At 58.1% G+C, this 23,583-nt stretch overlaps 1 protein-coding gene across 4 annotated transcripts in view; it reads right to left on the bottom strand.

Moving 5' to 3' along the window:
- Positions 1 to 12,054: 12,054 nt before the first annotated feature.
- The window catches only part of RAP1GAP (RAP1 GTPase activating protein), a 43,887-nt gene continuing 32,358 nt past the window's right edge, over positions 12,055 to 23,583 (bottom strand). For 2 of the 4 annotated variants that reach the window (XM_053280855.1, XM_053280852.1), the window contains 9 exons: positions 22,963 to 23,103; positions 22,385 to 22,516; positions 20,237 to 20,314; positions 17,582 to 17,691; positions 16,712 to 16,825; positions 16,360 to 16,483; positions 15,960 to 16,062; positions 15,486 to 15,589; positions 12,055 to 13,887 (listed from right to left, as the gene is read on the bottom strand). In XM_053280855.1, the coding sequence (XP_053136830.1) occupies positions 13,777 to 13,887; positions 15,486 to 15,589; positions 15,960 to 16,062; positions 16,360 to 16,483; positions 16,712 to 16,825; positions 17,582 to 17,691; positions 20,237 to 20,314; positions 22,385 to 22,516; positions 22,963 to 23,103 (1,017 nt within the window). In that variant the 3' untranslated portion in view covers positions 12,055 to 13,776. Of the gene's footprint in view, positions 13,888 to 14,674; positions 14,724 to 15,485; positions 15,590 to 15,959; positions 16,063 to 16,359; positions 16,484 to 16,711; positions 16,826 to 17,581; positions 17,692 to 20,236; positions 20,315 to 22,384; positions 22,517 to 22,962; positions 23,104 to 23,583 lie in introns of all 4 variants that reach the window. The other 2 variants (XM_053280854.1, XM_053280853.1) reach the window with 2 other exon arrangements.

Genomic DNA, 23,583 nt, shown 5'->3' with positions numbered 1-23,583 from the left:
CTTGGGAGCTGGAACTGACTGTGTGGAAGGAAACGCTGCCGGGCTGCAGAACCGCAGCCGCGGGGAAGCAGGAGGGGGGCTGGGCGGAGGGTCCTTGCCTGCAAAGCCCCGCTCTGTGTTGCTGCGGCGGCCGGAGCCTTCGGGGAGGACCCCTCGCGGTTCCAGGTCACTTCACCCGGTGGCTAATCTGGGAGCAGAGCTCATCCTTCAGGCTTAGACGCCTCTTTGATTTTTAATTAGGAGAGGGGGGAGAAACGGCTGCAGCGCCCCCCGCCCCCCCTCGCCTCTCCGCTTGCTGGCTCCAGCCGCTCTCCCTGCTCACCAGGCGAGTCTGTTAATTTCCTGCCTGTCGATGAAACCAAACGGCCCCATCATCAGCCGGGCGCCTCCGGGAGCCGCTCACGTGCCGGGCGGACGTGGGCCCAGATCAATCTCCTCCTGGGCTGAGGAGCATCTCATGGGCGGGGAGGGGTCTTTGGGGCGCTCAGCTCTGGGAGCTCCCATCTTTGCGGGGTGGGCACAAAGCGGAGGCAGGCAGAGGCACAGCCTGCCCTTCGAGGGGGGTGGGGCTGAGCGGCTGTGCACAGGCAGAAGTCCTGGCGGGACCCCACAGGTCACCGGTTCACCACCTCTGTTGGGCAGGGCCCTGGGGGACCCTGGTGCGCCTTGGCTGGTGCCAGGGAGAGGCAGTGGAAGCCCCCTGGAGTGTGGTAGTCGGCTCTTTGTCTGCGGAGCATGGCAGCCGCCGTCTCCAGATCTCTGGGCGGGGGGGTGAGGGTGAGGGTGAGGGCCTCTCTTTCCTCAGGACCCTGGAGAGCTACTGCAGGTCAGAGTGGACCAGGGCGCTTTCCAGACTAGCCCCTGCAATGAGGTCAGGACGCATCTCGGAAGGGGGCTTCCACACCGCAGTCCCTACACAGACAGCAGGGGGCTGTTCACATTGCCAGCGCCTTGCTGCCAATTGAATGGACGTCGTGCATCCGGTGTGAAAAAGTTGCTGTTTCTTCGTGTGGTTAGTTTCTGCAAGCCGGCTCCCTCTGCTGCTTACGGTCCGAATGCGACTTGCCCAGTCGGAGGCAATTTGCTGCTGTTGAGCAGCTAGCCTGGAAAGTGCCCTGGCCTGCTGCGCTTAGGCCCCCTAGCTGTTTGGGGAGGACAGCTCCCATAATCCCCAGCCACAGTGGCCAGTAGTCTTGTGGTAGGAAGCATGAATTGTCCCATCTGCTAAGCAGGATTTCCCCTGGTTTGCATTTAGATGGGAGACTACCTATGTGTACTATAAGATATTCCCCTGAAGGGAGGGGGGAGCATCTGCTTTGCAGGCAGAAGGTCCCAGGTTCAGTCCCTGGCAGCATCTCCCAAGTCCTACTTGGAGCCTGGGAGAAGCCGCTGCCAGTCTGTGTAGACAATCCTGAGCTAGGTGGACCAAGGGTCTGACTCAGTATAAGGCAGCATCCTATGTTCCTCTGATGCCCCCCTGCCTCCATTTGTGCAGAGCCTGGGGGCAGCCTCAGGCTGTTCTTGGCACTATGGGGAGACACCACCTGTTCCTGAGAGCAATCCAGAGGCTCAGGTAGCCTTCTGGGGTCTGTGGAAGCTCTCCACCCATGCAGAGGGCAGCTGCCGGGCCCTGCTGTGCATCGGGAGGCCTGGTGGCTTCGGGGGAAGAATGGAGAGCGTGTCTGGGAGGCAACCCGGGGACACAGCCCAGCAGGCCCGCCTCCCTTCCCTTGTGCCTGGGTTTGTTTAGGCCCCCGGCCACGGGGAAGATCTGGGCAGCAGCCGCTTGCTGGCAGCCCGGGCGGAAAGTCGAGTGCCTCAGGAACAAGCCCTGTGCTGAATCAGCAGCATCCGGCCCCTCTGCGAAGCAGAGCAGGCCCAGCCCCAGCGGAGGAGACCCAGGCGGCCGCCAAGCACAGCAGCCCCCGCTGGTCTCGGGGGGTGGGGTGGGGGGCAGAGATCGCTCACTCCAGAGAGGAGCCCCCGCCCCCCCCCCCCAAGGCCTCCAGGGCTGCCCTCGGCTCCGTGCCAGGCAGCCACGCCGACCCCAGGACAGTTGGCACCCCAGAGCACAGGGGGCCGGCCTTCCCTTGCGCTGCGCCTGCCTCCGGCTGGGCAGGGAGAGGGCTGCGAATGGGGCAGCCAGCAGCCTCTCCCCTGCAGGCCGAGACACCCGGAGGCAGGCAGGCAGGCGCCCACCCCCCCCCGGAAGCCTGGCCGTGACGAGGGGAGCCTCTGGGCCTCCGCGGGGGAGCCACCCCATGGGCCAAGCTCTCTGTCTGCACTTCACGGCCGAAGGGCTCAGGACACCGTGGCAAGGGCCGGCCAAGGACTTCCGTCGGCACGTAGCTGCTGCCGCCTGGGCTGCTCCATGGCAGAGCCCCTGCTCAGGCTCAGCAGTCCCTGGCAGGCAGCCTCTCCAGGCAGGACGCGGGAGAGACTCCTGCCTGCTGCAACTGCAGAGAAGCCGCTGCCAGTCTGGGTAGACAACCCTGAGCAAGCTGGACCAAGGCAGGCCTGACTCAGGATGTGGCGGCTCCCTGGGCCCCGACCCTACGTGAGGCCAGCCTGCCTGCCCTCCCTCTCTGCCCTGCTCCCTCCTCAGTCTTCACCTGACATCCCTGCCGGCCTGGCAGAGCCCCCCCCCCGGCCCCCGCCGCTCTCTGGAGGTGCCGCCTGGCTCCCCTCCCACAGCTCTGGACTGCTGCTCTGGAGCAAGCGCCTGGCCCCCAGAGACCCAGGGATCTGTTTGGCTTCCTATTTATAGCCTGCCTTTCGCCAGCGGTTCCAAGGCAGCCCACGAAAGATGTCCAAGCCAACTCCTGGCGCATGTCTACACAGTCCTGCCACACAGGGCAGGAATGCCAGTGGTTAGAGGCTTTTGTGACCTGGCAGACACGCTCATTAAAGACACCTTGTCTTGATTTGCATGATTACATTCAGGTGACGGAATCCGTAGGAACAGAGGAAGCTGCCTTCTGTCGAGTCAGACCCTTGGTCCATCTCGCTCAGAATTGTCTACCCAGACTGGCAGCGGCTTCTCCAAGGATTCAGGCAGGCTCCAGAATCATGTGGAGCCGTGGCATGGTTCTCAAAGGCGTTGTCTCGACAGCCCACCCCCCCACCCCGATTCCAGGTTTGCCGGCTGACGGCACAGGTGATGCCCGACATTGTTATCCAGCCAGTGGGGAGCAGGGAGTTGGTGCGGGCTCCCAAAGAGACCTGGATAGAGCAGGGATTGTCTGCAACGCCTCGCAGCATCTCTTGGGCGTCTTGGCACAGCCGCTGCCCAGGAAGGAGCAGGAGGAGGACGTGCCCCCCTGAGCCAGGGAGCGGAGACGGCTCTATGTGCTCAGAATAGCCGCCCCAGCCAGGAAAGAGCTCGGAGCACACCTCTCCACTCCTTGGCTCTCTGCGGGGGGCGTGGAGCACACCCCGGGCCCAGCTGAGGCAGCGGCTTCCACCCTGGCAACCCAGCGAGCAGCCTTGATCTTGGTGCTGGCGGCCTTGTCTGGTCTGGGGGTGCAGAGAACAGGGGGCCACAGGCCACAGAGGGCTGCTTTCTTCCCTCCCAGAACAGCCAGGTCAACAGCAACAGCTGCCAGCCAGATCTACGCGCCCCCCCCGTAAGAAACGGAGCTTCCCCTTCTGCGGTGTTGGGAACAAGGGACAGAGACCTGGCGAGCTAACTGGGACGGTCTGTGTGTTGCGTCGAGAGGCATCCCAAGTCAGAGGGTCCTGCGTGGAACCCCGACACCTCCTTGGGTGGGTGCTGCTGGGCCTTCCAGCCCTCTCCGTAATGACTCACAGATTTGGAGTCCAGGACAAGCCGTTTCCCAGAAATACCATTATTCTCAACAAAAACAAACCAGAAGGTGGTTGCATTCAAACCAGAGTTTCCAGCTGGTGTGGTCATGTTTCAGTGGGAGCAGCAGAATGCCCGCCGGGGAGGGCTTTTAACTCAAAACCTTCCTAATCACTGCCTGCACAGTCAGTGTCTCTCTCTCTCTCTCTCCCTCTGACACACACACACACACACCATGGCCAAGCCAGGATGCCCTAGTTGCCAGTGGAGACAGACCTCATCACATTCAGGAGGCAACAAGTTGGCTAACCAACAGTGGGCCGTTTCTAACCACACCTCCGAAACAACGGTCCCAAGATTTAAAAGAACAAGTGATATGAAAGCATTTCGGTAGCCATAGGAACATAGGCAGCTGCCATCTACTGAGTCAGACCCTCGGTCCACCTGGCTCAGTCTTGTCTTCCCAGACTGGCAGCGGCTCCCCCAGGTTGCAGGCAGGAGTCTCTCCCAGCCTGACCTGGAGATGCTGCCACCAGAGAGGGAAGCCGGGACCTTCTGCATGCCAAGCAGACGCGCTTCCACTGTCTGCGGTCACTTAAGGGGGAGACCTTACAGCCGACAGTGCTCACATGTGTCACCCCTCTAAACGCAAGCCAGGGCAGGCTCTGCTTAGCACAAGGGACCATTCATGCCCGCTGCCACAAGACCAGCTCTCCTCCTGTGTCCTTTTGCAGCGCAGTCTCACAGCTAACTGTGTGAAGAGAAAAATGACTCGGCTTTGGTCTGGAGAATTTGATGCAAAACACTGTGACCGTACAAGTGTCCAGGTTTGGTATTCGTTGCTTCCCAGCAGCCCAGAGACCTGTGCTGAGCAAAGTACGACCCAGCAGCCTCCAAAAGTGGCGGCTTTCCCCCAAATGGGTGCTGAATTCGGAACACATGAATCCAGGCCATGCGTGAATTTCTGGACACATTAAAACGGTGCCCTGTTGGCATTCCTCATTTGGGATCTTGCCACTGTCATTCGGGAGAGATCAAAACGATGGCTTAGGTGCTCCTTTACTCTCAGTTTTACTCATATGATCTACGGCACAAACGTAGAGCTCCTTTTATAAGAGGTCACCCAGGTCAGATGGACTCTTCTTATCCCGATGGTCTTCCAGCTGTCCAGAATGAGTTAATACCTTCTAATGTGGCTAGGTTTGGTTTGGTAGCCAGCAGGAGGCTCATTATGAATTCAATTTAGCTGCCCTGTTTTGAGGTTCAGCTAGCTAATATTATATTACAACTTGTATGGTTTACTCTGCTGGGCTCCTGTGTGTTATTGTACTGGTCTGTGACTGTCATAAAGTATTCCGTGTTTTCCCATGTGGGCTACATCACATTACAGCAACCACAAAACATGAGAATGAACTCCCAACATGCAGATCAGCTGCCAGTCAAAGGAGACTAGAGCCAGAGCGGAGAGATTATATCGTGGGGTGTTCTTCGCTGATGCCGAGAATTTGAAATCCTGTGCTGACTGGGTGGCTGGCTTTTCTCGGGGGGTCTCCTGACATCACTCGTCACAAGTGGCCACAAAACGCCAGCCGGCAAAAATAGTGATTATCATCTTAGGAGGAATCACAACAACTAGCTCATCGCTTGGAGGGCCGGCAAAGTCTCTCTGTCTGAGACCTGCCTAATATCCAGCACTTTCCCACCAGGTCTAATCCCACTGGATTAATTTTCTCACTGCAGCCTGGGAAAGGAAGGATGTTGATGGGCAACAACGCGGCGGCCTCTCCCTCCTGCTGGGGATTTGTTTCCACCGACTTGGAACAGATCAAGTTGGTAACTAATAGGTAATTTGGCAGGAGATGATCATAGCCCCTGGATCTGTCATCGCCAGGAGCCAGCTGCTGCCACCACAAACCCCCCTGGGCTCGCCTCCTTCCTCAGCACCATCCTGCATTCGCCTGACATCCTGGCTTCCGCCTGCCTTTAGCTTTTAATCATAGACCTGGGCTGGTGAGAAAGGCCTGCTGGCTAGCATGAGCCACACACGGGCAGTCGACCGGCACACAGCGGTTTCTTCCCACCTCTTCCAGCAGCCATTTCTGCCTGTCTCTAGCTAGCAGGCCCAACCTGCTCTCCAGTTGTGGGGACGTCTCACAGACCCCACTCTTTTGAAAAGCAACGTGGGAGCCAGCGTGGTGTAGTGGCTAGAGTGCTGGACTAGGACCGGGGAGACCCGAGTTCAAATCCCCACTCAGCCATGAGACTTGCTGGGTGGCTCTGGGCCAGTCGCTTCTCTCTCAGCCTGACCTACCTCACAGGGTTGTTGTGAGGAGAAACCTCAGTATGTCGTACACCGCTCTGGGCTCCTTGGAGGACAGCCCTCTCTCCTGCAGTTGCTCCCCTGCAACTGGGATTGCCTCTGAGGCTGGAGGTGGCCTATAGCCCTCTGACTAGTAGCCCTTGATAGACCTCTCCTCCCTGAATGTATCCAAACCCTGCTTAAAGCCATCCAAGCTGGTGGCCATCACCACATCTTGTGGCAGATAATTCCATAGATGGATTATACGTTGTGTGGAAAAGTACCTCTTGGCCATCAGTTTCATCATATCTGAATATTGCTTTCCCTGGACCCTAGACACAAAGACATGTGGACCATTGCCCCATTAAATAAAATGAAAGAATGCATTATATTTGAGTGTGTGTCGGTGTTGTGTGTGTGTGTGTGAGAGAGAGAGATGAATTTAGCATCCCTTTTCAAAAAGGAAGAACCAGAGAGATTCTAAGGACACAGACTTGGGGATATAGCAAGGTTGTGCCAGGCATTGACTTCTGCCAGATCAGGAGCAAAAACTAATAAACAACGCATTCTCGCCCCCTGCCTGCCTGGTTTCTCTTCAGTCGCTCCTGTAACAAAGGTGATGTCACTTCCAATGGAAGCCCAGTGGGCAGGCGGAGAGATGGAGAGGTTCCCAGCCACTTTTGCCTGAAGGGGTCAGAAGTTGTTGAATCTGGATGCGGTCCTCAGCGGGAAGCACGGCCTGTGATTTTCTGTTTGTCTGAGGGGTTTTGCCAAAACTGGTAAAGTGTGCCTCGCTTGAGCCAACTGCACAGCATAGCTGCAGTGAGTAAATAACATGCCCTCCTCCTCCTCCTCTTCTTCCTCCAAGAAGAAGCCCACTGAAGAGGTGGTGCCCCATTCGGAGTGGGGAGCCCTTTCCACTGGGGGCTGGAGATCCAGCGAGTGGAGCTTGGCCGGTCACTTACGGTTCAGACCAGAAAGGATCTCAACCTTCATTGTTTGCCAACTTGCCAAAGGAACTGTTCATTCCTTTGCCAACTGCAGGAAACCCGATTCAGCAGCAACAGGCGCAGAAGAGAATCCCGATTCCCACCTCCTCCACCTCCTGTATCAGTCTGGGTGCAGGGCTAGGCGTCACCCAAGAGATCATCCAGGACTCCCCGAAAAGCCAGGCGCTTGAGTGCAAGCGTTTGGGAACCACATCATCTGGGTTTCATGAAAAGAGAGCAATTCCAGATCGAAGGGTCTCGAGGCCATCTTGGGACCACGGAGCACCATGGTCTCCACATGGTCAAAGACTGAGCACGGATGTGTTTAAAGGCACAAATCTAGCAAACCGACACCTGGGCAGTCCCTTGTTGGGCCTTTGTTGATTAAAGCCACTGTGCATTGCTCATTGTGCTTCGGGCATTCACATCTTTCCTGTGCTAACAGATGCGAGCTCTCTGGTCGCTAGCTTCTCACCTCCTCTGCAGATGCAGCATTTTGGTCCCCAGCTGAAGCCCTCCCCAGAGACCTGATGCATAACATCAACAATGAGCATTCTTGTGCCTTCTGTTTATTAAAAAAACCAAACCACACTGCGTGAATGCAAGAAGGAGGATTGCCACATTGTGCTGGAGCAGAGTCGGTAGAGATTAAGCAAAGAGCTCTGCTGTCAGGGACCCAAGAGCATTGGCTGCAATTTGCAGACAATGGCTGGCCCAGCCCCCCGTGTAAGGAAAAGGCCCTGGGGGGACCAGCCTGCCTTTGGCCTTCTTCTTGCGCGCTCTCCTTGAAGAGGATGGGGCCCCCTTGCCTTTCCAACTACAGGTAACCCCAAACCATGCTTGTTGCTATATCCCATCTCATCCAACCTGATATCAAAGTGGCTTTCTGAAATAATGTCAGAAAGGGAACAAAAATGGAGACTCCTGTGTCGGGGTTAAGTGTCTCCATTGAGGGTCCCATCTGGTATACCCCATAACGTCTCAAACTGAGCCACCAGAGCAATTCAACACTCATGGGGTGAAAAGCTCCTGGGAGGGACCCCTACACAGAGCGCTGGTATATTAGGGCAGGAAGAAAAGAAAGCCGGCACTTAGCAGACACACACACACAAGCCTACTGATCCCACTCCCACACTGGCTAATCCAATACAGAATAATGGTCTTGCTTATGAACATACTACCCAAAAGAAACCGTGCACACTACTGGACGATGGAAAACCACACGGGTGAAAAACTAGAAAAACACAGGCTAGGCTGTCACCTGGGAACCTGTGTGGATGATATTATGAAATAAGTAAAATCATGTCCGTGAGCCAAAGGCATGGACCATTTCTCTTCTGGACAAGGGTACTGTATTGGAAACAGTAAAATAAACAAATGTCAGTGTCTAATTTCATTACACGTTCTGTTAACAAACATTCAGATACTGAAAAAACATGCATATGTCGCCACAGTTTCCACCATTTGCAACATTGTTTTATGAATGTTTGTAAACAGAGTGAAATAGAAATCACGGCTTGAGGAAAGGCCATCATCCCCAATTCCTCAACAGAAACGCCACCTTGGAGATTTCTTCCTGGGTCTCCCACATCACTAGGAGCAGCAGCAACTTCTGCACATGTATTAGACCTGAAAAGAAAAGACTATCTGGGGACACCCGAGAAGCAGGAAGCGGGACGGAAGGGCCGTGGGGCTGCTCCGATGGGGGGGGGGGCTGGAAGGCCCAGCCCTGGTTTCACAAGGTCTTCCTGACTCTCCCCGGCCCGGTTTCAGCCTTGTGCACACAGACTCCGCACAGAGCAGGCAAAGCTGCGTCCCCCACTTCAAAGGGCTGCAGCAAGGCTCTCCGTGTGCTCCCAAACCCACAGCGGGGCTGAGCCATCAACCGCGGCCTGTCCTGAGCTCACCTGTGATGTCACCCCGAGCGAGGTGGGCCGCCTCGGCAGCAGCTGGTTCCTATTTAATACTTCCCGGCAAAAATGGTTTGGCCTCTTTCCCCCCCCCCCCAAGCGCCTGATTCTCACTCAGCACAACGTCTTTGCTTCGTCAAATGCAGTTTCCATTTGGACTGAAATGAAGACCTGCCTTTTGGTCGTGGCTAAAGTTTGCTATTTGGCGCTTTCTTATTCCAGAAAAATCCGAACGAGTTGATGACAGAAAAACAGGAGAATCATTGCTGTGCAAAAGGGGAAACTGCCCAAGCCACATTAAGTGTGTGTTCCAGAAAACATTTTTTGTATTTAAATAGATACAAGCAGAGATGAATTTGTGGCTTTTCTGAATGCACCCCGAACAACAGCAGGATTAAAGGATGCAGAGACGTCACACAGCCATCAATGGCAGTGTACAGTCCCTGAAGAGCATTCAGGCAGAAAGGTCAGCTGGTGTACACATCCACACCCCACAAATCTAGCGCAGAGGCCACAATGGATGCAACATCTTGGGGGTGGAGAGAGAGAGAGAGAGAGAGAGAGAGAGAGGTCAGTGCCATGACCTTGAGGGTGGAGGAGAGAGAAGTGCTGAGGGAGGAATATTTGGACTTAAACAAGAGTGAGACAAGCCTCCCAGGAGCACTGAACAGTCCGGACAGGAGACCAGGAATCCTGTGACTTCAGGCAAACGCCCACTTTGCATGAACGGATTCTGGGAAGGATCCCAGGAGAGGACTGGAGACGGCAGGGAAGGAAATGTCAGGCACACACCATTTGGGAGCCTGCCTGCCTCTTCTCAAATATATGCATTTTTCAGAGAAGCAAAGCTTGCTTTGTACAAAGACGAATGTTACTAAAATAAAAATCAGTTACTGTAGTCAAAATGATAAAAATGTTACTTTAAAAATAAAGATTCTGCTCCACAGTGGGCCTGTGCCAGCATTTCAGCACGGGAATGGATTTCGGAAATGTGGATGCTCTGGGAAAAGGGATCTTCCTATGAAACAGGGTTTGGTCTCTCACTTTCCTTCTACAGCAAAGACATCTGGCAACTCATCCAGACTGACTGGAGCTCGCTTTGTAGCTCTGACTGAGGGAGCTGGGAACGTTTCGCTGGAAACTCTTGGCTTTCCCTGTGGGCTTAATCAGAGACAAAACCTGGAGCCAATTGCGGGCAGGAATCAGAGCAGCTCTGGTGTCCTCATTAGGCCTGACTCTCCTGGAATGTGCGCTTCAGGGAGAGGAGAGTTGTGGTCAGAAGCAACGCGGCCTCCATCCCCGTCTTCTCCAGCCCCTGTCTCAGAAAGCACAAGGCTTGTGTCCTCCCTGGTTTCGGTGCCGAGGGAGACCCACAAAGCAACGGATGGCCGGCCTGACAGAGGGCAAGGAGCCCTCTGCCTCGGAAAGAATGGAAGACGCAGTGGGGAGGCCAGGCGGGGCCACTGGCTAAAATGAGCTTGCGGCTGCCGCGGATCCAGGAATCCCGAACCCTCACTGCATTCCTCCGGCGATTCCAGTCACAGGTTAAGGCGCCAGTCTCAGCCAAGCCCATCAGGCAGAGGCGGGAGGAGAGAAAAGAGCTGCTCCTCCAGCTGAGGCCAAAGGAGGTTTCTCCAGCCTCTCCCCAAAGAGAAAAGCCACCGGTGGGCCCACTGCGGGTGCCAGCCCTGTTGCTTCAGCCGGACAAGAAGTGGCGGGCCTGGCGTGTTCCTGGGAAAGGCGGCCAGCCTGCGTCCCCATGAACTGGCCGGCCACTAAAAGCCGAGGGGCTGCAGGCTCAAAGCACGCCTGGGGACAGGTGGAAGCGCTCGCAGCTCCGATGTGCTGCTGGAAACCGCCCTCACAACCCGCAAGGCGGCTGCCCCGCCACCCGACAAGCAGCCACTGGTCTCCGAGAGAAGACGCCCGTGTGGTGCTCCGGGGCCAGGTGCTCCCACCCACCCCTCCTCCCTCCCACATGGCGGCCAAGTTAAGGGGTCCTGGTGCTTAAAAGGCTGAGCAGCACACAGCTGGAAGCGGATGGCTTTGCAGTCCTGCATTTCATTGTTTAAGCCACCTTTAAGCAACTAGCCCAGTTCCTTCCCTCTAATCCTACAGGAGCATTTCCAGAAGAGCTGAAGAGGGATGCCCACAGCACCCTGCAGGCCAGACTCGGGCCCTGCATCCGCCCCCTGCCCTCATGCATCGGAGCCCCCTTCTCTCTCTCCCGCCGCGTGGACATCTGGGAAGAATCCTCCTCCGCTCCTGAGCTCCAAGGCCTTAGCACTGCTCGGAGGGGGTCACTGCCTCCCACCCCAGCTGAGCAGGGGGGCTCCTTTCTTGTGAACCGCACAGAGATGCAGCAGGCACGCGCCGGATCTTGCCCTCACTGAGGAAGCCCCTCGGTCCTTGGCTGGTTTCGTTCCACTTGCAGCGGGCGGGCCAAGCAAAACATTGACCCTGGTCCAAGCACACCCTTCGGGCCTGGATCAAAACTTCTCTGCACCTGCACTAGGAAATTGGATTAGGAGCCCCCTCTGGCTAGCTGGCCGGCCAGCCGGCCCCTCATCTTTCCGCTTTCTCCTGGGAACCAATTCCAGCTGTTTTCCATAGAGAGAAAAGATTGGGACGTTCACAGGACAGAAGAACGGCACACCCTGAAGGCTTCCAGGAGAAGCATCCAAAGCTGATGCCACCAACCCCAAATCCTTGGGCTAGTTTACAAGCACAGTTGCTGAGGACAAGCCAACCCCTGTGAGTCTGCAGACGTATCTCATCCAAGACTCGATCACAGAAACCTGGCCGGGGTGGGCTGGGTGGGGGCTTTCTGGTAGGGACCCCATCTCCGGAATGCCAGTCCACTTCACCCCTCTGGTTCGGCCTGGCTTGGAGCATCTTTCCAAAGAGCGAGTGGTTCATTCCCTGTATGAGAACTCGGAGTTTCCCACTGAAATTGCAGGGCAGATGAAAGACCGTCTCTCTTCCTGCAGTGCAACCCTGACGCACAGAATCCGTCCCTCCCCCCCCGCCACCGGCTGAAAGGGGGATGCACAGAGTTCTCGGTTTTTTATTTTCCCAGCCTGTACATCTTAAAAAGCATTTTACAAATAGGATCTTCTTAGAATAGCGATAAATAGAATTTTTTTTTATACATATGGTCACTGGAAACACCAGACAATCTTGACATGTAAAAATTAAAAAAGAGAGAGGAAAAAGAGCTTTAGTGTCTCAACATTAATTTAAAAGTTCATGGATTTTGTGCAATTCTTAAAAAAAATACAACCCAACAACAAAAAATGAAAAAAAAGGGGGGGGAGAGAAATATGGATATACGCAACACAGACATAAAATAGGCCCAGACATTCACGGACTTTATCTATTCACACCTACAGTCGGCAGTTTTAAATTAAATAGGGACACTTGGGGGGATCTGTACACAGCTTCCCTGCCTCTCGCACTGGGGGCGCCGAGGGGGGCAGGGAGCCAAGCCAGTGTGTTGCCAGTTGGCGCTTTGCCCCCACCCCCCAATAAAACTGTACAGCATGGAGACAGACTGGCCACTGCGTGGAGGAGGCGGCTGCTTTGGCTGTGCACACCGGCCGGCCGACCTCCCGCTCGAGATTATGGCAATGGAGGGCAGCCGGCCTGGCCTTCCTCCTCCTCCTCCTCCTCCGCCGGGGCTCTTCCTGGCTCTCTTGGCCAGCGAAGAGAGGGCGGCACTCAGGCCCCCCCCGCTGCACTCACCCTAACCCTCCCCAAAATAACTGGACGGCAGCAGCAGTTCACAGGAGGGCCCACAGGCCTGGCTGCCGCCAGCAGACTGCACAGCCGGTGGCGAGAAGGGATGAAAAGGGCTCCACACAGAGATTGTCAGAGATTCTTTGGGACAGACGGCCAGGGAAAGCCGTCGGGTGTGAGGTCCCGCCGTCTTGGGGCGGTTTGAAAACAAAAACTGGATTGCGGGGAGGAGGGCAGCCTGTTCAGGTCCGCACAGCCGCCAGGTCCACCCCGCTTCTGCTCTGCTCTCGAATGATTGCCGGGCGGGCCTTGAGAATGCCGAGGTGGACGCCTAGCCGGGCCGGCTGGAGAGAGGAGGGCTCCCGGGTTTGCTCGGGCCAGGCTGCAGACGGCTGGCCCCGACGACGGAGAGGTGGGGAGGGGGCCACTAGCCCGGGGTCCTGGGCGGCCCTCCCCAGCCACGGCCACCTCGCCGACTGCTCTGGCTTCTGCTGAACTGCCGGCTCCGGAAACGAGGGCTGCTGCAGACGCTCTTGGGGGGGGGAGGAGCAGAAGGGTCCCCCCAGGCTTGTGCTTCCCCGGTCCCCGTCCTGAGCTCCCCTGCTCCGAGGCCTGCCCAGCGGCACGAGTGCACCCTCTGCCTGCAGCCGAGGCGCCACCCCTCTTGCCATCTTCAGACCAGCCTGACGGGCATCTCCACCAGGGAAAGAGGCGGGTGGAGGAGGGCGGGGGAAGCAGGGGCTTGCGAATGATTGTCGCCCTCTGGATGCAACAGGGCTCCTCGTTCTGCACGTGGCTCCAGTCAGATGCATCATCGTGTGCCCCTCGGCCGGCCACAAGACATCATGTGGGGCTGTTGGTGGTGGACGACGGGGTGTGTGTGGCTGAGCGCTGCCCGTGGGAGGGGTGGGGTTGCTGCTGAAGACCCGGGCAGGGAGAGACCCCAGCGCTCCACTTCGGCTGCCCACGGCCCCCGTGGGGCGGCTGCGTCCCCAGCGTGCCCCACCCCGAAGCAACCGCCAGAAGGGGAGGGGCTTAAGACGGAGGCTTGGGCTGGCCGGCTTTGTGGACGGGGCTGTCGTCTTGTGCCGTCAGGAAGATGGGGGCCTTCCTCAAGTCCCTCAGCCTGTGCTTCTTCGCTGTGTGCTGTGGGGCAGGTGGGCGGAGGGAGAGAGGCAGACAGTCAGGGCAAGGCAGGTACGGGGTGCAACCCCCCCCCGCCCCAGCGGCATCCTAGGGAACTCTTTGGGATGGGGCGGGGTTAAAAGGCGGAGGGCACTAATCACCGGGACAGGGGCAGGGGGAGCCAGAGGGAACGGGGGACACACAGCTGAGGGGCCAGGTGCTCGGAGAATCCCCAAAGGGCCCCACAGAACCACTCAGCTCCTCTGGGCATCGGGGCTCTTTCCCTCCTGCTCCCTGGGGCTCTTTTCTCACACACAGCTGCCCCACTTCTGGAGCCCAAATCTGGGGCAGGGTGCACCAGACAGGCAGGGGAGCCAGGAGACAAGGTTAGCGAGAGGACGTGCTCTGCATGAGCCTGGCCCCACAGAAGTCAGCTCCGTGAGAGGCGTCATGGGGCTACAAAGAGAGGACTTCCAGACGTACGGGTGCCTGGGGAGACGGGAGTCACGGGATGGGAAGGGGCAGCCCTGCCAGGCAGGAGTGGGGGAAATCTCCCCGTCCAGGGGACCAGCAGTCACCAGGGCTCCCAAAAGAGTCACCAGGGCTCCCAAAAGCATCACCAGGGCTCCCAAAAGAGTCACCAGGGCTCCCAAAAGTGTAATCAAAAGTTCAAACTCGGAGATGACAGCCATGATCCTCTGTTTGGGCCAGGAAGACCATGGGGCAGGGTTATGGGGAGGCTTGCCCCATCCCCTCAGCCCCTCGCTAGGAGCCAGCGTGAGCCCAGAGAAGCAAAGAGGGGTCTAACCTTGGGGGGAGGCACGTCCGTGGACACTGGGCAGAGAGGGCTAGCAGCTCTGGGTGGACAGACACACAGAAGAGGAGGACAAGGTTAAGCCACGGCCACAGGTTCGACGACGACACCGAGGGGAGCCACAGGACGGATCAAGTCGTGCGAGGGAACGCCCGGCTGCTCGGCCCGGACCCTCCCAAGGGGCCACCCCCAGCCCGCTCGCCTTGGCTCTCTCAACCCCTCCCTGTGGCCAAGCGCTGGAGAGCAAAGGCGCTGACGTTCTGCTGGAGACAGAGGCACCCGAGCTCTCTAGCAAACCCAGCCTGCCCAGTCCTGGGCCATATGCAGATCTGGGCACTTGGGGTGGCCTCCTGGGGCTCCCCCCCTCCCGAATGCCTTCTGCACACCCAGCCCCTTTGCAGAGATTTGCACCCGTCATTGTGCTTCTGATAACCCCGGGAAGGCGGGGTGTGTGTGTGGGGGGGGGGCACAAGGAAACACGGAGTCCCCTCTCGGACGGCAGCTTCCGGAACATCGGCTGCACTGCCGGCACATTTCCAGGGCTCTCTTGCGGTGCTTATTTTGGGGACAGGAGAGCAGAGAGACCAGTTCCCAAGAAGCACAGGATGTGACTGGTTCTGACCTCGCCAACCCCATACGCAGAAGGCCTCTTTGCTAGCAAGCACCCAACATCCACAGAAGACCCCCCCCCGCCTTATGGCACCCTTTCCCAGGCTGGCCCCTTGCGCCAATCACCCCCTTACGGCCCCCTCTCCTCCATCCTGGCTACCCAGACCAGCAGATCCGCCCCCCCCCGGGCACTCACCAGGTGGGGGGGTTGCCTCTCTGCCTGTTCCAGCTGGATTTTGATTTCCGGACACGAAGGGTCTGTGGGTTTCCTGGGGTCTGGCTGGGGAGAGCGAGAAGGGCCTGGAAGCGAAGGGCGGTAAGGGTGAGGGGCACACCCAAGGGAGCTGAAGCCCCCCCCCCACGCAGGTGCCTGTGCAGCGACACCCTCACCCCACCCCAGCAAAGAAAGGTGGCTGATTTCCAGACTGGCTTCTTGTGGGCAGAGCAAGGACAGGCCCCAGGGGAAGCACTGCAAATCCGGTCTCTGGCACGGTCTGCTAAGCCTCAGCTTCCCCGAGTGGGAAACGGGAATGGTGGCCGACCTCGCTGGGATGTTGTTGGCCGCCGCCGCCGCCACCACCACCAAGGGCCAGGCGAGCCACTTTTCCAGGGAGGGAGGGAGGGAGGGTGGCCCAGGGGAGGAGGAGGAGGGTCAAGCACAGCCCCGTACCTGGGGAACTGCTGCCGCTGGTGGTGCTGAGGCTGTCATCCAGCCAGGTGCTGTAGAGGAAGGAGTCCCGCTTGTGGGGCGTCCCCGCCGAGGACTGGCTCTCCTGGGGCACACAGAAGGGGGTGAGCAGCAGCCGCCGGCGGAGCCCTGCCCTCCTGGTTGGCTGGAAGCCCCTCCCCTCCCTCGCTTCCTCCAAGAGACTCCGGCTGGGGAGCAACGCTTGGACCCGACTGGAGCCGGACCCGGAGCCCAGAGGGGCCTTGCGGCCTGTCCCAGAGCGAGCAGGCACAGGCGGCCCGCACTGCAGGGGCAGCTCTGCCCCCCCACTAGCCCAGACTGCCCAGGGCCTCCCGCCCCCGCCGTGGCCTTCACCAGCAGGCGGCCCGTCAGAGCTGCTCACCCCGCCGGCGTCGTCCTCGCGGCCCCCTTCGTGCTCCTCCCCCCCGCTGCCGAAGCTGCTGGCGCTGGACGAGGAGCGCGAGAAATCCGGCAGGGCCTCGGGCTTCTGCGCTGCAGGGTCTGGCCTGCTGGGGAGAGGCGGCCCCGTCAGAAGGAGGAAGGCGGCTGGACGACCACGTGTGGCAGCTCTTCACTCCAAGAGAGGGGCGGGACGGACCATGCTGAGGACCACTCCCACCCCTGCAGCCGGGCAGGGAGGAGCCCCTCAGCAAGCGGTTCTGTGGGGCAGGTTTCTGGCCCCTGGATAAGCCGGTCTCGCCCCCCCCCACCGCTGGGGGGCTCTGGGTGTTGACCTGTTTTTGGTGGTGGGCATCTCTGGGGAGCTCTGATTGGACGAGTTCTCCGACTTGGGCTCCTGGGCGAAGTGGCCGCTGTCCGGAGTCACCTGGGTCCCAGTAGGGCTCTCCCTGCAGGACAGGTTTAATTAATTAATTACAACAATGCAACTAATTAATTAGGTGTATTAATTAATTTAATTAATTAACACGTATTAATTATGCTTTGCCGTTTGCAACCGTGAAAAAACCCTTGGAAGCTCTGAATCGTAACACAGAGGATCAAGCAAAACCTTGGCAGACTTTTGCCCCCCTTGAGACCGCCGCCGCTCTCTGGCTGGCCTCACTGCCACATCCAGCCCTTCCTGTCTCTCCCCTCTAGGTCCTGCAGCTGCCGGGCAGGGGGCTGGGACCCTTCTTGCTCTCCCCAGAGCGGCCCCATTGTCCCCTGAGGGGAAGATGCAGACTCCCCTTCATATGCAAACCTGGGCAGACTCTGCTTAGCGAAGGGGACAAGTCATGCTTGCTGCCACCAGACCAGCTCTCCATGGGGGGGCGGGGGGGGGCTGCTGCTGACAGGACTCATCCTGGGAGAGACAGCCCTTGAGGCTGGGCACGGTTTCCAACGCTGAAACCAGCTCTCTGGGTTGGGCTCAGAAGCAAACGGGCAGCCAGGACAGGTGGGGCCCAGGAGGGCTACGGCGGCACACCTGGAGCCGGCCTCAGAACCTCTCACTCCTCCATGATGGCAGGAACGCGCCCCACTCCCTCCCCCTCCCCACAAGGTCGGCACGTAGTGACAGGTGGGCAGGGGCTGGCCAGCCTCGAAGGGCTGGCGGGCGCATCATCAAGGAGGGGAGCGGGCCTTCCAACCCCCCCGCGCCCCACCTTTTCTCCTGCACCTCCTGAATGTTCTCAATGCCGATGGCGCTGCTCCGCCGAGAGCTGAAAGGCCCCGATTTCTTCCGCGTCGGGCTCTTCCCAGGGACGATCAGGGACTGGAAGAGATTCAAGCCCATCAGGCAGAGACTTTGGAAGTGGGGGGGGGGAGCACAGCACCCATGGGTGACGCAGCAGAAGGCCAAGCCACTCTGACCAGGTCAGCGTCAGGGAGCTGGGTTCAGGGGGCTGCCCTAGGAGCAGAGGCAGAGCGTCACACGGGAGAGAGGGGCCGCCATGACCACTCTAAGCAGGACCAACGACCCCTGGGGTGGGGGTGGGGGGGGCAGGCCCAGAGACATCGCTTCTCAAGGGATCTAGGAGAGGACGAAGGGGGCCCTCCTAACACGGCAGTTCCCATGGCCCTCGGTGGGGGGAGCCTGGGGAACTGGCAAGGGGGCCACGGGAACTGACCTAAGGTCAGACTGTTCTTGATTTAGGGACCCCCCCGCCCCGTTTCGTGGCACTTTGAGGGGGAAACAGTGAGGCATGCATCACTTCTAGGGCACGGAAGAGGCCTCCCGCTGGAACGCCTGACTGGGGGGAGTCAGAGGGGGGGCTGGCAGGCGAGAGGAGGTGGGGAGTGGAGAGCATTGCAAGTGCGGGGCGGAGGACCAGCTGCCGGCTAGCCCGGTCCCCACCACAGCAGGCCAATCTCTCTATAGAGCACATGGCTTGTTTTTTAAAAACCAAACAAGGGAATAAATCCCTGCTAACTGTTTCTGCTCCAAAGCAGACCCTGTCCGCCCCCCCACCCACCCCAGGCATTAGAACACAAAAGTCCAAGCTGCCGCTGCCGCACAACCGTTTTATGAGGACCAAAGTCAGAACGCAGAGCAAGCCTTTGAGTGGTGGTGTTGTTTTAGGGGCAGGGGGACCAGACTGGGGTTTCAAAAATCCTTGCTAACTGAGCAAAGGGAACCTTTCCAAGTAAAGGTAAAGTTGTGCTGCCAAGTCGGTGCCAACTCCTGGCGCCCACAGACTAGCCCTGTGGTTGTCTTGGGTAGGATACAGGAGGGGTTGACCATGGCCTCCTCCCGCGCAGTATGAGATGATGCCTTTCAGCACCTTCCCCTATCGCTGCTGCCCGATATAGATGTTTCCCATAGTCTTATATTGAGCGGGGGGCGGGGTGAGCAACCGGCCCCCTCCAACCCCGGAAGAACATCTTTTCCAGTGGATATTTGCTTGTCTTCCTTGTGTTTCTTTTGAGACTGAGTCCCTTGGGAACAGGGAGCCCTTTTCTTACTTCAATTCCTTTTGCTAGGTCAACCGCTTTGAGAACTGTTTTTGGTTGAAAAGTGGTACTTTCTGTCAAGAGTATTACTCGTCATGATAATTCCTCTCTTCCCCGCCACCCACCTTTAAACATTCTTTTTGCTTAACCAATGGCCCGAAGAAGAGCTCTGTCAAACGCAAAAGCTCACTCGCTTGAAGAAGAGCTTTGTCGGACTCAAAAGCTTGCTCACTCTCATGCAATGTTGTGCTTGGCCCTCATAAAAGGATTCTGCTGCTCTTCTGGGAGAGATTTTTGTGGTTTCTTTCATGCATGGAAATGCACTGCAATAGGATAGGAATACAAATGCCATTTGCCAAGGTGGGGATGGGATATCAGAGGGAAGGGGTTCTCTCCAGGAGCCTGGTGCGGGTGCAGAAGAAAGAGGCCCCGTGTTGCACAGGGAGCGGAGGAAAATGTGACGGGGGGGGATGAGGCAACAGAAATAAGCCAGCCCCCCCCGCCCACAAGCTTCCTCCTAGAGTAGCGTCTCCTGCTCTTTCGGCCCCAGAGAAAACCCCACAGCGTCCAGACTCCACCTCCAGCTGCTGCCTCCTTCCACAGGAGGAGGGGGGGATACCTCCCCCCCACCCCGGCTATTCATCTTCCAGCCAAACCAGGAAGATCGATCTTGAAAAAATAGAGTTTATCTACAGAGAGCAATGAAAAAAATAATATGTGACCCCAGAATTTGGAAGGGGGAGATTCCTTACCCCCGACAGTTCAGAAGACAGTTGTTCTGGGGGTTTTCCCATTTTTTCTGGGGTTTTAAAATTTTTATTTTTCTGACCTGCCGTAAGAAAGGCAGGTTTGCCTTCTGCCAACACACCAGCTGGTGCCCACCCAGCCTGCCTTGACCATCCTGCTCACTTCCTCTTTGGAAGAAAAAGGAAGTGGCGGAGGAAAGTGGCTCAGATTTTCTAAAGAAAGTGATACAAATTTTCTAAAGAAATCAGGGGTACTTATTATATTTAAAAGTGGAGGGAGGGGGGACACTCCCAACAGCAGAGAGCCAAGTCAAAGGCAGAATAATAATGACTCTTGTCAATGGATGGGAGTCGTGATCAGCTTAGCGTTTCGGCAAAGAGCCGCTGAAAGCCCTTCCGGAATCCTGTGGGAAGGAGTTCCACCCACCAGGCAGTTTCCCACCAGGAGGGCCGCAGAGCATCCCCCACGGGTGTCCTTTGTGGAGCAAGCAACCTGGGCACCCCCACGAGGAAGAGGAGGGTGCGAGGGGTGGAGCTGTGTGCCCCCCCCCATGCAAGAGGGAGGGTGGGAGGGAGGGGCAGCCACGGGACAAGAGGCAGAGGGAGAGAAAAACCAGCCACCTCTTCTATGGTTCCTATGCCTATGGCGCTGCCGCGACGTCCGTGCCTACTCGGCGGTTTTCCGGGGACAAGCAATGACTGGCAAAGCGAGCAGAGAGCGCAAAAAAAGACAGATGGGAGGGAGAGAGGGAGAGAAAGAAAGAAAGAAAGAAAGAGAAGAGTCATGCAAACAGCCTGGCTCTCCGTCTCATCATCACAATGGCTCAAACTCAAGCAGCTGCTGCCTCGGCCCCCCCCGTGTCAAGGGGGCATGGTGGGGGGGAGGGGCCCCGCTGGGCGAGCTGAGGAAGACCCTCCCAGGTGCGTCTACATGGCGACGCAACACCCCTTCTGCTCCCACCCTCCGAGACCCTGGGAAAGAAACGGCCCCCTTCTGCATCCTCCGAGCGGACTCCGGACCCTGCCACCTGGTGGCGACTCGGGACCAGGCCTTCTCTGTGGCTGCCCCGGGGCTTTTGGACGTGCCCCCTGCTGAAATAAGAGCATCTCCTTCTCTGTTGGTTTTCAGGAAGGCCCTCACGACCCTCCTGTTCTCGCAGGCTTTTAATGAGAATTAATTTTAATAATTTTTAAAACTTGTTTTAATAATTTTATTCGATTGTTTTTATGTTTTTATGGTCATGTATTTTAATTTGTGACTTTTAAATATTTTAAATTTTGTACACCGCCTAGAGATAGACATATCCGGCGGCAGAAAAATATGATAAATAAATAAACAAACAACCACCCACCAGGGGCTGGTTCACAATTTCTGGGGAATCTGCCCAGAGTAAACAAATGGGCATCAGAACACAAGCCCCTGATAAGAACTTAAAAACAGCCCTGCTGGGTCAGGCCCAAGGCCCATCTTGGTGAATCTCAAGATCTTTTCATCTCAAATTCCCCATCTCATGCCTGTGGGGAAGCCCACAGGGACGAGGAGAAGGCATGCCCCCTCTCCTCTCCCTCTCATGCCCCACTGAGACGGGGATTCGGAGGCACCCGAAAGCCCTCAGGGCTAGTAGCCATGGACAGACCTGTCCTCTGTGAACTTGCAAACTGGGGCCGGTGGCATTAGGGACCCAGCACATCCCTGTGCCGACAGAGGACAGTGCTGGAACAACCAGTGGATCTCTTCCTTTGCATTCCTTAGGACCATCTGGGCCCGCACCGCAGGGTCAGCCATGCCAAGCGGTCCCAATCATTCCCTGCCCAGCTAAGGCTTTGGAGCGCAGGCACCACCGTGTGGCAGATCACAGCACTGCGCCCAAGTGCCAGATCTGAAAACCTCCAGAATCCTAGGGCGAAATTTCCCCCCTGGCAGGATGCTAACCCCGGTCAGCCCTGGCAGAGGGATACCTGTACACATATCAGGGAGAAATCAAAGGGGACTTCACTGCAGGGGTGGCAGTGACTGGGGAGAATCCCGTTCACTCTGTGACCTACTGGGAAGGGGGGTGGGGTTAAGGTATTTCTCTGACCCCTATTTCGGAGCACGCTGCTCCTTCAAGGTAGGCTGCCACCAGCGGAAGATGAATGTAGAGCCACTGACGAGGCTTAGACATGACTTCAACACACCCTAGAGCACACCAGCAAACTCCAAGCCAGACAGCTCTAGGATGTGTGGAAGCTGTGTCTAAGCCTGGTCAGTGGCTCTAGATGCGTCTTCGGCGGGTGGCAGCCTACCTCGAAGGAGCAGCGTGCCCCTAAACTGGAATCAGAGCAATCTCTCTACTGAGGGCAGGTCCCAGGAAAACAGACGTTAGTTTGTCACCCATTCCCAGCCCAGCACGCCCCCGTTCATCCCCCCAATTCACGTCAGGCTCAGCGGACCCAGTGAAATTGACTAGACCAGATCAGAGGTCTAGTCCATTTCACTCCCGGGGAAGTTCATTGTAGAGGAGAGAAACCAGCGAAGCCTCCTTGGCTGGAGGCAGCTTGTCTTCAGCCCAGGCAGTCAAAGCAGCAGCAACGGGAAGGCTGAGCCGAGGAGTAGCATTTGGGGGGGGGGCGGAGTGGGGAGGATGAGGCGCGGGAATGAGCAGGCACGAAGTGGGGTGGGTGAGAGAGAGAGAAAGAGCTGCCAGGGGAGGAGATGGGGGTGAGGAGGGGAGTCCGCAGCGCAAGGAGGAGGAGGGGTCCTGGGGAGGGGGGGCGTGGAGCACTCACTATGCCCGCGGCTTTGGCGATGTCCGGGTTGTTGTGTCCGAAGCTGCCACTGTGACTGGTGGAGACGGTGTTCTGCCGCTTGCCACTCAGGCCCACGGCGTCCATGGATTGGCTGCGGCTGCGGATCACCCGCTGAAAGGGAGGCCCAGGTTCCGTTATCGTCTCCTGCCCTATGGGGCCCAACAGCCCTCTGGCAACGGGGCTGCAGGCCCAGTCCAGACCTGGGGAGGGGGGCCACGAGACTCGCTTTCCCCGGCCACGGCTCCCTAAGGACCCTGAGCAAGCGACGCCGAAACGACAGCACAGCAAGCGGCGAGAGAAAGGGGACGGGCGAGGCGAGGACGGCCAAATGATACCTAACAGGGGGGAGTGCTGAGTCTTGCTTCTTTAAAGGACAACCACAGAGGGAGCTGCCTTCAACGGAGTCTGGCCCTTGGGCCGGCTAGCTCAGCAGGGTCTGCACTGACCGGCAGCGTCACCAGTCCAGCTTCCGAAGCGGGCCTGCACCTCGCAGCTGTCCAGCCCGCTGGCGCTGGGAGGGGGTCCAGCCGGGGAAGATTCCCTGGCCCCTGCCTCACCTTGAAGGACTCGAAGAAGCCCCCGCTGCTGCCGCTGCCGTTCTCCATCTTGTCCTCGTCGCCCCCCAGGCCCATCATGGACTGGCTGTTGATGTGCAGCTCCTCGTAGAGCGTCTCCAGCAGGGCGGTCCGTGTGCGCTCCTGCAGCAGGAGGGAGGGGGCGAGGGCAGGCGGGAGCCCCGTCAGGCTGGCTGGAGAGGCTGGGGGGGGGGTCGGCGGGAAAAGGGGGCACCCCGCTCGGTACAGGCACGGCTCCCCCACCCGCGGACTGCCTGGTGTGGCCAGAGATGGTGCCGGTTAAGACGGGGCTTCTCAAAACTGCGTCCCCAGATGCCGTTGGACTACAACTCCCATCATCCCCACCCAGAGTGGAAGATGGGAGTGGTAGTCCAGCAACCCACGCTGGAGAACTCCTGTCTGAAGACATGCAGAGAGCCCCAGGGTGAGGATGTGCAGGATCAGGTCTCAGGAGGGAGAAAGCAGCCGCTGAAGGGCGGAGAGGCTCCCAGCACCCAGCGGGTTACCCCGAGTCTTTGCGGGGCTGGTGCACGGACCTGTCTGGCCCCCGGGGGGTTCGCCTGGCGGGGCGCCTGGAGTTTGGCTGCAGCATCCCCACCCACC

The sequence above is a fragment of the Hemicordylus capensis genome, chromosome 16 (assembly GCF_027244095.1).
Source record: "Hemicordylus capensis ecotype Gifberg chromosome 16, rHemCap1.1.pri, whole genome shotgun sequence".
Lineage (NCBI taxonomy): Eukaryota > Metazoa > Chordata > Lepidosauria > Squamata > Cordylidae > Hemicordylus > Hemicordylus capensis.
This window is presented reverse-complemented; position numbering and strand designations above follow the sequence as displayed.